This window comes from Bos grunniens, chromosome 7, assembly GCF_055505025.1.
Source record: "Bos grunniens cultivar Pamir isolate PY7600 chromosome 7, Bosgru_T2T1.0, whole genome shotgun sequence".
NCBI lineage: Eukaryota > Metazoa > Chordata > Mammalia > Artiodactyla > Bovidae > Bos > Bos grunniens.
The window spans coordinates 32,597,996-32,611,148 of record NC_141171.1 but is presented as its reverse complement, the minus strand read 5'-3'; the positions used below and the strand labels follow the sequence as shown (position 1 = coordinate 32,611,148).

Sequence of the window (13,153 nt, the reverse complement as noted above, 5' to 3'; positions counted from 1 at the left end):
CTCCTAATAAATTTTAGGATAATCTGTTATCACTAAAGTATCTGGATAGGTCTCTAATTACAATTGCAACAATATTGCAGAGTAATTTCAAGAGAAATGATGTTTTCTTTATCTCAGTATTTCTTGGAATATATTCCCAGTTATAGAGAATTAGCAAAAGAGCAAACTATTAAATAGGCCTGACAGCATTTTGAAACAATAGGTGATTAATAATTTTTCAGACCTTGTGACTATGACAGTGTGTTGTTCCAGTCTCCTTTGTGGGGAGCATAATGTACTGACCCCACCTGTACACCTCCAGGTCCCTTGCTGCCTTCACACAGTGGGTACACATTCCCCAGGCAGATTTCAGGCCATGACTGAGTATGGCAGAGCTATTAAGCAGACTCTTTTGGGCAGGATGTTAACTTCTCCAATAGCTAACTCTGGAAGGAAAACTTGTTGCATTAGCCAAAACTTTCTTGAAACTTGGTTTCTACTGTCTGAATTTTTTTTTTTTTTTACTCACTCCTCTATCTTTCTCTCTCCCCTTCTGTAAGTGTCAGACTTGCATTATGGTTTGAAGGTGCTTTCCTTCTCACATCCCCAACAAATTTCTTGCACAAGTAATCATGTCTTAGGATCTTCTTTAAATAAGTCAGACTAGTATACAGTGGAGATGTAATGGAATTCATTAATTCTTAAGTCTGCAGGTGTCATTGTCTCTAACACTCTGAAAGTGCCTTCTAAATGTTTATACGGTTGGATTTGAGTAGGCATTTGGTTCTTTGAACATGAATTTAAATCCAGTCTGATAGTCACAATGTGCACATTATGTTCAGGAAGACTGGAAAGCATTTCTATTCCTCTTTTGGTTTCCACATGCCATTCTATCTTGGATATATAGAGAGGTATGTCATTTAGTGTTTGAATTACAAAATTTATCACCTCCTGGGTTGCCTAAAAAGCCAGAATCAAGAATATAAGCAATATCTAACTACTACATAAGTGAAATATTTTAAAATTAATAAGTATTTCAGGCTATCAAAGTTATGCTAATTAAAACAGAGTGTTTTCACTTAAGGATTTATCCTTCTGCCAAGTGTTCAGATTGCACATTTTTAACATAATACTGATATATGATGCTTGTAATAAAGATTAATGGAAAGTAATGGCTCAGTCAGTAAAGAATCACCTGCAGTGCAAGAGACCCAAGTTTGATTGCTGGGTTGGGAAGATCCCCTAGAGAAGGAAATGACAAACTACTCCAGTATTCTTGCCTGGAAAATTCCATGGCGGTCTACAGTCCATGGAGTCACAAGAGTTGGACACGACTTAGTGACAGAACCATCACCAATTTTAGACAGAAAATATATCTTTTGACTATGTATGATATATATATACATATATATATACGTACACAAACACACACATATATATATGTGTGTGTATATATATATACAAATATATATACAAATATAGATATATTTGCAATTGAATAAGTATATGTGCAAGCTTAAAATCATTTGCTATGAGCTATGATTAACTTTAATATCTCAAATAACTGAAATAATTTTTAAAGTTGTGTCCTTGTACGTATAGCGAAGCAAGTTTTGAAAAGTACCATGCAAGGTGTCCTTCTTTTGTTTTTTCTGCTGGAATTTTGTAAGAATATCCCTCTCTATGCTTTGCTAATCAGCATAGCTAACTGACTTAGTAACAGATTCCTCTGTGAAGCCATCATGTACCTGTCTGTGTTTTAGTTGAACTAATGACTTAGTGGATAGATTTGTTAGGACCTTCTGCTAGGATTAGTGTGACCTGTCTTTCTGGGACAAAACAAGCAACAAAGAAACAAAAAGGAAAAAAAAAAAAGAAGCAGAAAAATTGGAGGAAATGGTCGTGGTTTAGTCACCAAGTTGTGTCCGACTCTTGCAACCCCATGGACTGTAGCCCGCCAGGCTCCTCTATCCATGGGATTCTCCAGGCAAGAATACTGGAGTTGGTTGCCATTTCCTTCTCCAGGGCATCTTCCCAACCCAGGAATTGAACCCAGGTCTCCTGCACTACAGGCAGATTCTTTATTGACTGAGCTATAAGGGAGGAAATGGTGATCAGTGTTTATATTATTGGAAATTTAAACTATTCTTATTAGAACTGATCTGAGTACTAAACACTTACGTTACTAATCATATTATAAACTTCAGTGATCTGTTATTGCCATGGTTTTATAATGATTTATTTGATTCATGCAAAATAAGTATATGAGAAATTAAGTTTGTTTTTTTTTTTAATTTTTTAATTGAAGGATAATTGCTTTACAGAATTTTGTTGTTTTCTGTCAAACGTGAACATAAATCAGCCATAGGTATACATATATCCTCTCCCTTTAGAACCTCACTCCCATCTCCCTCCGCATCCCACCCGTCTAGGTTGATACAGAGCCTGTTTGAGTTTCCTTAGCCATACAGCAAATTCCCATTGGCTATCTATTTTACATATGGTAATGTAAATTTCCATGTTACTCTTTTTTTTTTTTTGTAAAAAACCCTCCTCCCTCCTCCCTCCCCACACCATCCCTCTGGGTCTTATTTGGAGTGATCTTTGCATTTGGCAAAGACAATGAATAGAAAATTATAGACAGAAAAAATCACCTAAAGTATACCAAAGTTATGAAAAATGATAACAATATTTTAATAAAAAACTAAGGTGATTAAGAATCAAGTAGAGAAAAAGTTTAGACTAAAGAGAAATCACAAATCAGAATTTTAATATAGTTAGTTATTGGTAAACATGCAGTAAAACCTATTATAGTTACATTATTTCCCACAAAAAATGGAAATTGGCATTATTTCTATTTCTTGGTATTAGTTAACTGTGTTAAGTCATAGTCTTTATTGAATTTTAGAATAATACTAAACTATTTGATAGAATTGGATTTGAATACAATTATTTTTGAATAAATGAAATGGGGAAAGTATTCTTATGTAATTGTTTCTGCTACTTAACTGATTAGATTTTTTACTTGGAAATTGAATAAAGTAAGGAAAACAGAAGATTACGTTTTAATGAATCTATTTTTTACTGTTAATTTTGGTAGTATAGAAGAAATTTTAACAATAAAACTATTGAATCTAGAACATGTGTACTATTATAGGTGTTTTCATTTTGTTTTCTGACTAAATATACTAAAAATAAACTTACTGAAATATGGCAAATTGCATGAGTTACTTTGGGGTAATGTTCTAATCTACAACATTTTTTTCACTAAAGTATAAGGCAGTTTCTTAGTCAGCTGTGGCATTGTAATAAAATACCATGAACTGTTTGGCTTAAACAACACACATTTATTTGTCAGAGTTCTGATAGCTGGAAGTCCAAGGCACGAGTCAGTTTACTTCCTGATGAATGCTCTCTTCCTGGCTTGGAGGTGGTGGCCTTTTCACTGTCTTCATCTGGTGAAGAGAGAGAACTCCAGTGTCTCTTCCTGTTCTTATAGGTGTAGTAATGATTCCATTGTGAGGGCCCCACCCTCATGGTCTCATCTAAACCAATCATCTCCCAAAGGCCCCATCTTCAAATGCCATCTCCTTGAGAGTTAAGGCTGCATATATGAATTTGGGAGAATGCAGTTCGATGCAAAGAAGTCAGTTTTCCAAATAGTCAACCATCTGAAACTAATTTTGTGCTTGCATGTTTGAAAATATTAAAGAAAGCAAAGAAATGAAAATTTTCATGATATTTTCTTTAGAAAGAATAAGAAACTTGTGAGGCTTTGCCCACTTTTTTCTTTCTTTTTTCCTAGATGTCCACTGTGACAGGGGTTGGGGAAAAGGAGAGCATGCAAACCAGAGGACCTAGCAAGGTAGGAATCAGCTGTGTTTTTCTTTTTTGTTTATGTGTCTTATTATTAGTTTCTAGTATCCCCCTCTGGCAATTAGAAAAATAGCACACAGTAAAAAAAGGGTAGAAAGAACAGACAGTGGTGCATTTTCATTGCTTTTGTGCTCCCCTGAATTCAGTTTTTATTAAATGGGTGCAGTGGTGTCGGGCAGAGGAGGGCTACAGTCTAATGACGTAAGTTTCATGTGTGCAGTAATACTTGCATCTCCTCTCTAGCTTCTGCCCTTTGTTGTTGGTGTTTTAGTATTTTAAGTTATAAGATTAAGCTCTGGTTCTGTCTTCCGTTCAATATATGTCTGAAGTTACACTGATATTCTGCAACATATTATGGAAATGACTAAGAGTACCTGCCCACTGAATGCTCATTCAAGCCTTTGTCTCTACCCCATCATAAGACAGGATGGAATGGTGCAGGCTCAGCTGTTTGCTTAATCAGTAAAACTGGAGTGATGAACCATGAAGTGGTCTGAATCAGATCTTAGAATACATACAAGGACTGGACCATCTAAATTCATTCTTTCAGACTGTAGGTACACAGCTATCACATGGAAAGACTTGCTGATGACTTTATCCTGACTGTTTTTCAGTGCTTGGTATGGGATAATAAATAGGGAGTCTCTGAAGTTTGCCTGTGTATGAGGTTTGGTTTGGGAGTGTGTGTGCCGCTTTTGTGTTTAAGGTAAAATATTGGAAGAAATTTGTTGATTCAGAGATGATGATAATTGAAGGGTTTGTACTTGTATTACTGGCTTAATTCATTTAGCATAATGTCCTTAAGATTCTTCTGCTTAAATGAAGTATCTAATGTAGGCAAACTCATAGAAATGGAAAGTAGAATGGTGGTTGCCTAGGGACTGAGGGACTATAATTCAATTTGTACAGAGCTTCACTCAAACAAAACGAAGAGGTCTAGAGATCTACTCTTGAACATTGTACTTATAGTTAACAGTACCTCAATGCACACTTAGAAATTTAAGGGGATAGATCTCATGGTCCATGTTCTTTTACCACAATTAAAAATAAGTAAATAAATAGTAAGTAGAGTAGAACAATACTGCTCCTGGAATAAACTGCACTTCAAATCAAGGAAATTTAAAGCACATAGTTTATTGTTAAGTTTCACTTGTTTTACAAACTAAAATAGCCATCTAACTTCTGTTTTGGTAACTCACATTTAATTATGAAGATAAAATATTTATATTTATGCATATAAAAAGCATATGTAATCTAATCACATAATAAAATAATATAATTTATGTATGTTGACATTTGAAGAAGACATTTAAATAACAGGAATATAGCTGTAATGTATCCAAACCTAAGTTAGATCTAAAACACTTGCTTTTCATTAAAAAAAAAACAAAGGAAATTGTCAATGTCAGGAAAATGAGGTTGTCAGGAAGCTTCTATAGACGTTTAATTAAACTGGGGTAATTTGAATGCAAACAGTATTTACATGTATTTTTAGATCACTTGATCCCACAACAAATCCATGGACACACACATGCATTTACCCACTGCCTGTACATTTCACTCAAAGTCAGTATGAGTGGCTTGAGTCAGAAGTTAACACATAAGGTAGAATTTGATTGAATCATCAGGTCTCACACTATAGGGGGAAAAAAAATCACCTTTTAAAAGAGTTTGGGTAGTCACATTCGGAGTTGCTGAAGAATTTTCTTTATTAACTATTCATTTCAAGGAATGACTTCTTCATTTTCCATTCAATTCCCACATGACTATCATTACTCTGAATGTGTCAGCATTCTCATGATTCCTCTTGCTCTGCTCAAGTTAGAGAATAACTTAAGTTTTAATTCTGCTGTGTTCGAAATACTATAAAGGCAGTACGTAGTAAACTCAGCATGGCTTATTGGTAATACTGTATTTCTCTAATTTTAAAAGTTATCTAAATAAAAATAAGCATGCTTATTAATTTTATATAGCAGGGATCATTCTTTCATGACTCTGTGTATATTTCTTCACATTTCAACTTTTGAAATAAATTTTACCTCTTCACCTTGAGAAATTATATTTTAATGTCATCTTGATAAACAGTGAAAAGTTCAAACTCAGGAGCCTGGGTTTAAATTCCTTCTCATTTAATATGTCAGTTACCAGTTGTGTAACAATTCACCCCAATACTTAACCGAAAAAAAAAAAAAAAACAACTATCTTAGTTTCTTTTCTGTAAATCAGGAATCTGAAAACAGTTTAGCTAGGTGGTTCTGGCTCAGGATATCTCAGAAGTCAGTAGTTAGTCTATTGACTAGGGCGTCGATTATTGTTAAGGCTTCTGTGGATGGAGAAAGTATCTGGTTCCAAAATCACTCACATGGCCCTTTCCACAGAGAGAACAAGAGAGCCTGCAAAACAGAAAATACAGTTATATAATCTAATCTCATGAATGACATCCAACCACTTCTGTCTTGACTTGTTGCTATGGACATTGTTGGAAGAAACTCAGCAAATCTAAGCCAAACTCAAGAAAAGAGATTACAGAGGTTGTGAATATTGTGTGTGTGGGGGGGGGGGGGTGGGGGGGTGGGGATCATTGAAGATTATTTTAGGAAGTCCTTATCACACTTATCTTGTGACATATTTCTTTGCATGTAGAATTGGACTAATAAAACTAGTCTCACAGTAAGTGAATTGAGTTTTGTAATACGTATAGCACACCACACTCTCTCAATATCAGCTGTAATAATGAAATGGCACCTATTGCCTGAAAGTCTAATGTTTTTATCTAGTGTCAGGCTTTCTCTGCTCCCATCAATTTTTCTTTTAGGTGACTAGATTATTCATATTTAAATATAGAATTTATTGTTTACCTATACACTGCTGCTGCTGCTGCTAAGTCGCTTTAGTCATGTCAGACTCTGTGCGACCCCATAGACGGCAGCCCACCAGGCTCCCCCGTCCCTGGGATTCTCCAAGCAAGAACACTGGAGTGGGTTGTCATTTCCTTCTCCAGTGCATGAAAGTGAAAAGTGAAAGTGAAAGTGCTCAGTCATGTCCGACTCCTAGCGACCCCATGGACTGCAGCCTACCAGGCTCCTCCGTCCGTGGGATTTGCCAGGCAAGAGTACTGGAGTGGGGTGCCATTGCCTTCTCCATACCTATACACTATACACTCTATAATGAGAATCTCTCTCTGTGAGTTTAAACCCTACCTTTCAGCACCATTTGCAATCTGGCCCTTTGTTTTCCCAGGTAACCAAACATACTACTGGTTTTATTGGATGAGACTCCTGGTTTTCCTTTGCCTCTTCCCATAGATTTTATTTTCTGCATGAATCTGTAATGCAACTCTCCTTCACTAATCGAACTTTCTCAGTGCTATGGATATAATGTTGAGCAGTTACCGCTTATCTTATGGAACTTCTGATTTAATGAAAAAAAAAAAACCAGAAATGAGGGAGATTACAGTGTAGCATTCATTCTTCCCCTGGGTTATAGACATTGTTGCTATGGAAAAAATATTAACATATCCTAACCTATGTTACGGAGAAGGCGATGGCAACCCATTCCAGTACTCTTGCCTGGAAAATCCCATGGGTGGAGGAGCCTGGTAGGCTGCAGTCCATGGGGTCACTAAGAGTCAGACATGACTGAGCAACTTCCCTTTCATTTTTCACTTTCATGCATTGGAGAAGGAAATGGCAACCCACTCCAGTGTTCTTGCTTGGAGAATCCCAGGGACGGGGTAGCCTGGTGGGCTGCCATCTATGGGGTTGCAGAGAGTCGGACAAGACTGAAGTGCCTTAGCAGCAACAGCAGCAGCAGCAGCAGCAACGTATGTTAAGAATTAAGATATCCTGAAAGAAGTTACATTTAACATCATTAGATCTAAAGAGATGAGAAAATGAACAGATTAAAAGATCTTGAATTGACAGGGTTGGGGAGCAATGAATGAAAAGCAAGTCCAAGGCATATGGGAATATTATATTATTCCTAATTGTTTTATTTGAATAGTTTGTAAGTAACCAATGGGATTATAACTCACCTATAAAGTAGTGATACTGTCCCTAGTTCTCTTCCATATCTTCTATACATTGATTCAGGTACAAAAGATAATGTATGGAAAGATCTTAATAGAAACACTTAGTTGACTAATTTAGTACTAATGAGAGATTCTACCTCAGGTTAAGCTCATATTTCATGTGACCTGAGTTTTAATCAGTGATGAAAACATGATTTATTTACTAATGTGAATTTAACATTATAGCTTTCAACATCTTTAATTATTTTATGACTATGTCTATAATGGCTTTGTAATCAGACTGGTCTCAATTTAGAAGTAGATAAATAGATATCTACATACATATGTAGAATAGGAAATTATATATGTATGTGTGTGTATGTATGAGATATATATCCCACCTTATATCATGTATGGAGCTTCCCTGGTGGCTCAGATGGTAAAGCATCTGCCTGCAATGCAGGAGACCCGGGTTCAATCCCTTGGTTGGGAAGATCTCCTGGAGAAGGACATGGCAACCCACTCTAGTATTCCTGCCTGGAGTATTTTAACTGAGGTATATTTGGCATATATTAAGGGCTTCTCTGGTGGCTCAGTCAGTAAAGAATCTGTGTGCAGTTCAGGACTACCTGCAATGTAGGAGACCCAGGTTTGATCTCTGGGTCAGGAACAATCGCTGGAGAAGGAAACGGCAATCCCCTCCAGTATTCTTGCCTGGGAAGTCCCATGGACAGAGGAGCCGGGTAGTTTACAGTCCGTGGGGTTGCAAGAGTCAGACACAACTGAGCCACTAAATCACCTCCACCCCTGGCATATATTATTTTAACTTTGTTATACAATATAACAATTAGATATTTGTATAAATTACAAAATGTTCACTACAATAAATTTAGTTAATCTGGGAGTCACCTTCACCATACAAAGTTACAAATTTCTTTTTGTGATGAGAACTTATAAGATCTATTCTCATAGCAACTTTCAAACATGCAATACAGTGTTATTAACTGTAGTTACCATGCTGTATGTGGGTTTCCCAGGTGGCTCTAGTGGTAAATTACCTGCCTGCCGATGCAGGAGACGTAAGAGAAGTGGGTTCTATCCCTGGGTCAGGAAGATCCCCTGGAGGAGGGCATGGCAACCCACTCCAGTATTCCTACCTGAAGAATCCCATGGACAGAAGAGTCTGGTGGGCTACAGTCCCTAAGGTTGCAGAGTTGGTTATAACTGAAGCAACTTAGTAAGTACACACAATGCTGTATATTACATCCTCACGACTAACTTACTAACTGGAAGTTTGTAACTTTTGACCCTCTTCACTCATTTTGACTTATTTTGTTTTATTCTTATTTTTTCTTTTTTATTCTTTAGATTTCACATATAAGTGAGATCATACAGTATTTGTCTTTCTCTCTCTTGATGTATTTCACTAGCATAACACCCTCAAGATTCATTCATACTTCAAATGGCAACATTCCCTTCTTTCTATGACTGAATAATATTTGTGTGTGCAACTGTGTTTTTGTATTCATCCATTGTCGGGCACTTAGGTTGTTTCCACATCTTGGCTTTTGTAAATAATGCTGCAATGAAATGGGCATACATATATCTTTTTGACTTAGTATTTTTGAATACTTACCCAGAAGTGGAATTGCTGGATCATATGGTAGTTCTATTTTTAAATTTTGAGAAACTTCCATCTTGTTTTCCATAGTGGCTGCACCAATTTACATCCCCACCAACAAGGTACAAGGTTCCGTTTTTTCTACATCCTTGTCAATACCTGTGATTAATTGTCTTTTTGATAATAGCCATTCTAACAGATGTGAGGTGATATCTCATTGTGATTTTGGTTTGTACTTCCGTCATCATTAGTAATGTTAACATCTTTCCATGTGCCTGTTGGCCATCCATGTATCTTCTTTTTTTTTTTTTTTGGTGTATTTTTTTCTCTTTATTTTATTTTATTTAACTTTACAATATTGTATTGGTTTTTCCATATATTAAATGAATCTGCCACAGGTATACATGTGTTCCCCATCCTGAACCCTCCTCCCTCCTCCCTCCCCATACCATCCCTCTGGGTCGTCCCAGTGCACCAGCCCCAAGCATCCAGTATCGTGCATCGAACCTGGACTGGCAACTCGTTTCATATATGATATTATACATATTTCACTGCCATTCTCCCAAATCTTCCCACCCTCTCCCTCTCCCACAGAGTCCAAAAGACTATTCTATACATCAGTGTCTCTTTTGCTGTCTCATATACAGGGTTATTGTTACCATCTTTCTAAATTCCATATATATGCGTTAGTATACTGTATTGGTGTTTTTCTTTCTGGCTTACTTCACTCTGTATAATAGGTTCCAGTTTCATCCACCTCATTAGAACTGTTTCAAATGTATTCTTTTTAATGGCTGAGTAATACTCCATTGTGTATATGTACCACTGCTTTCTTATCCATTCATCTGCTGATGGACATCTAGGTTGCTTCCATGTCCTGGCTATTATAAACAATGCTGTGATAAACATTGGGGTACACGTGTCTCTTTCAATTCTGGTTTCCTCTGTGTGTATGCCCAGCAGTGGGATTGCTGGATCATAAGGCAATTCTATTTCCAGTTTCTTAAGGAATCTCCACACTGTTCTCCATAGTGTCTGTACTAGTTTGCATTCCCACCAACAGTGTAAGAGGGTTCCCTTTTCTCCACACCCTCTCCAGCATTTATTGCTTGTAGACTTTTGGATCGCAGCCATTCTGACTGGCGTGAAATGGTACCTCATAGTGCTTTTGATTTGCAATATCTTCTTTGGAAAAACTTTGATTCAAATCCTCTGCCCATTTTTAAATTAGATTTATTTATTTATTTATTTATTTATTTTTTTTTTGCTTTCTGCTATTGAATCACATGAGTTCTTTGTACAGTTTATATATTAATCCCTTATCAGATACATGATTTGCAAATATTTTCTCCCAACTGGTAGGTTGCCTTTTCATTTGATGATGATTTCCTTTTCTGTACAGAAGGTTTTAGTTTAATGTAGTCCCACTTGTTTATTTTTTTAAATTTTATTGCCTTTACATACATTGCCATTTCCTTCTCTAGGGGATCTTCCCAACCCAGGGATTGAACCCAGGTCTCCCACATTGCAGGCAGGCACTTTACCATCTGAACTGAAAGGTTTAGAGGCCGTCAAATGGACATGACCTATAAAGGCAATTTTGATGGTTTTACATAGAAATTACCTCTAATAGAAGAGAACACAAATGGGAACTATTTGAGATACATTTCTATGTAAAATGTAGTTTGCACATAATTCAGAATTTTAAATGAGCACTCTGCAACCGAGTCCAAATATTAATCATCTCTTGAGGTTTTCTACTATGTACCAACATCAAATCTACATAGGAACAAACATTACTCCTACTCTTCTCTTCTATATCAAATGTCCTGAAGCCTTTGTGTCTCTCTGGAGGGAGGCCGAGTTTCTGAAGGCACATTCCAGTATAAACATCATCGATGGGGTAGAGAAGGACCTGGTACTACTGTAGAAGTATGTATAAAATAAAACTTATCCTGAAAAATATACATATAGTAGAATTTAAATGAAGGGAAGAGTGATGTCAAATTTAAATGGCAAAAACAGCTGAAGCAAGAAATTATTGTTTTTTGAAATAAGGACTACTGTCATTAGGAGAAGGCAATGGCACCCCACTCCAGTACTCTTGCCTGGAAAATCCCATGGACGGAGGAGCCTGGTAGGCTGCTGACCATGGGGTTGCGAAGAGTTGGACACGACTGAGCAACTTCACTTTCACTTTTCCCTTTCATGCATTGGAGAAGGAAATGGCAATCCACTCCAGTGTTCTTGCCTGGAGAATCTCAGGGACGGGGGAGCCTGGTGGGCCGCCATCTATGGGGTCACACAGAGTCGGACACGACTGAAGCGATTTAGCAGCAGCAGTCATTATGAAAACAAAATAACTCCTGCTGGTCTAATTCTAAAATCCTATATTTTATCATAGTCACATAAAAGATACTTTACTACCAGTGGAGATATAATGTTGATGTATAACTGTCTGCTCCCTCTACACCCCTAAAAAGAAGCAAAGGAGAATCTTCTGCAAGTCTGAGGTAACTACTCTTATCTCTACATTGTAATCACTGTAGCTCAGGAGAGGAGCAGCATTAAACACATTTAGAAATAGCATAAACACTTTATGACTTATGAACTAGAGAAGTATACACAGTACATCTTTGCATAGCTGAAATAAAATTGAACATTCACTATGTTATTTCAAATTAAAGCAATTAATGTTATTTCAAATTAAGCTGTAAGCATGGTAGAACTGACAGGTAGTTACTGATGATTTAATTTAACCTCAATTTATATATCAAAGTATTTAATGTCAAGTAGAAAAATATCTCTAATTAAATAAATGGATAAATAGTATTTAGCTTGCATGTTTCTCTTTCCCCTAATAACATTGAATTTTTGCACTCTTATAAAATACAGTTTTGAGTTCTCCTTTTATAAAAAAGTTACAACAATCTGTTCATATTTTAGAACAATATGCATTTTAAGTTCACTGCCACAGGTGCAGCTTTGGAATGCCCTGTAAACTACTAAATCAATGTTAAAAAATGTAGTGTAATCATTTATAAGATGCATTTTAGATAATATCACTTTAGATATTTGTTGTTGTTTCGTCACTAAGTATATCCAACTCTTTGTGACCCCGTGGACTGTAGAACACCAGGCTTTCCTGTTATTCACTAACTCCTGGAGTTTGCTCAAACTCCTGTCCATTGAGTTGGTCATGAATTCAACCAACTCATTCTCTATCACCCCCTTCTCCTGCCCTTGATCTTTCCCAGCATCAGGGTCATTTCCAATGAGTTGGCTCTTCTCCTCAAGAGGCCAAAGTATTGGAGCATCAGCTTCAGCATCAGTCCTTCTAATGAATATTCAGGGTTGATTTCCTTTAGGTTGACTGATTTGATCTCCTTACTGTCCAAGGGACTCTCAAGAGTCTTCTCCAGCACCACAGTTCAAAAACATCAATTCTTCAGCACTCAGCCTTCTTTATGTTCCAACTCTCATATCTGTACATGACTTCTGGAAAAACCATAGATGTGACTAGACAGACCTTTATCAGCAAAGTGATATCTCTGCCCTTTTATACACTGTCTAGGTTTGTCATAACTTTCTTTCCAAGGAACAAGTGTTTTTTTGTTTGTTTGTTTGTTTTTGTTTTCAATTTCACGGTGCAGTCACCATCTGCAGTG

General features: G+C 36.7%; 1 protein-coding gene across 10 annotated transcripts in view; it reads left to right on the top strand.

Moving 5' to 3' along the window:
- Positions 1-13,153, top strand: part of LOC147369013 (uncharacterized) — a 284,030-nt gene that overhangs the window by 137,915 nt on the left and 132,962 nt on the right. For all 10 annotated transcript variants that reach the window (XR_015167078.1, XR_015167077.1, XR_015167076.1 and 7 more), the window contains one exon: positions 3,785-3,844. Coding sequence is in view for 1 of the 10 variants with exons in the window: in XM_086410714.1 (XP_086266840.1) it covers positions 3,785-3,844 (60 nt within the window). In the remaining 9 variants the exon portion in view is untranslated. The remainder of the gene's footprint in view (positions 1-3,784; positions 3,845-13,153) is intronic.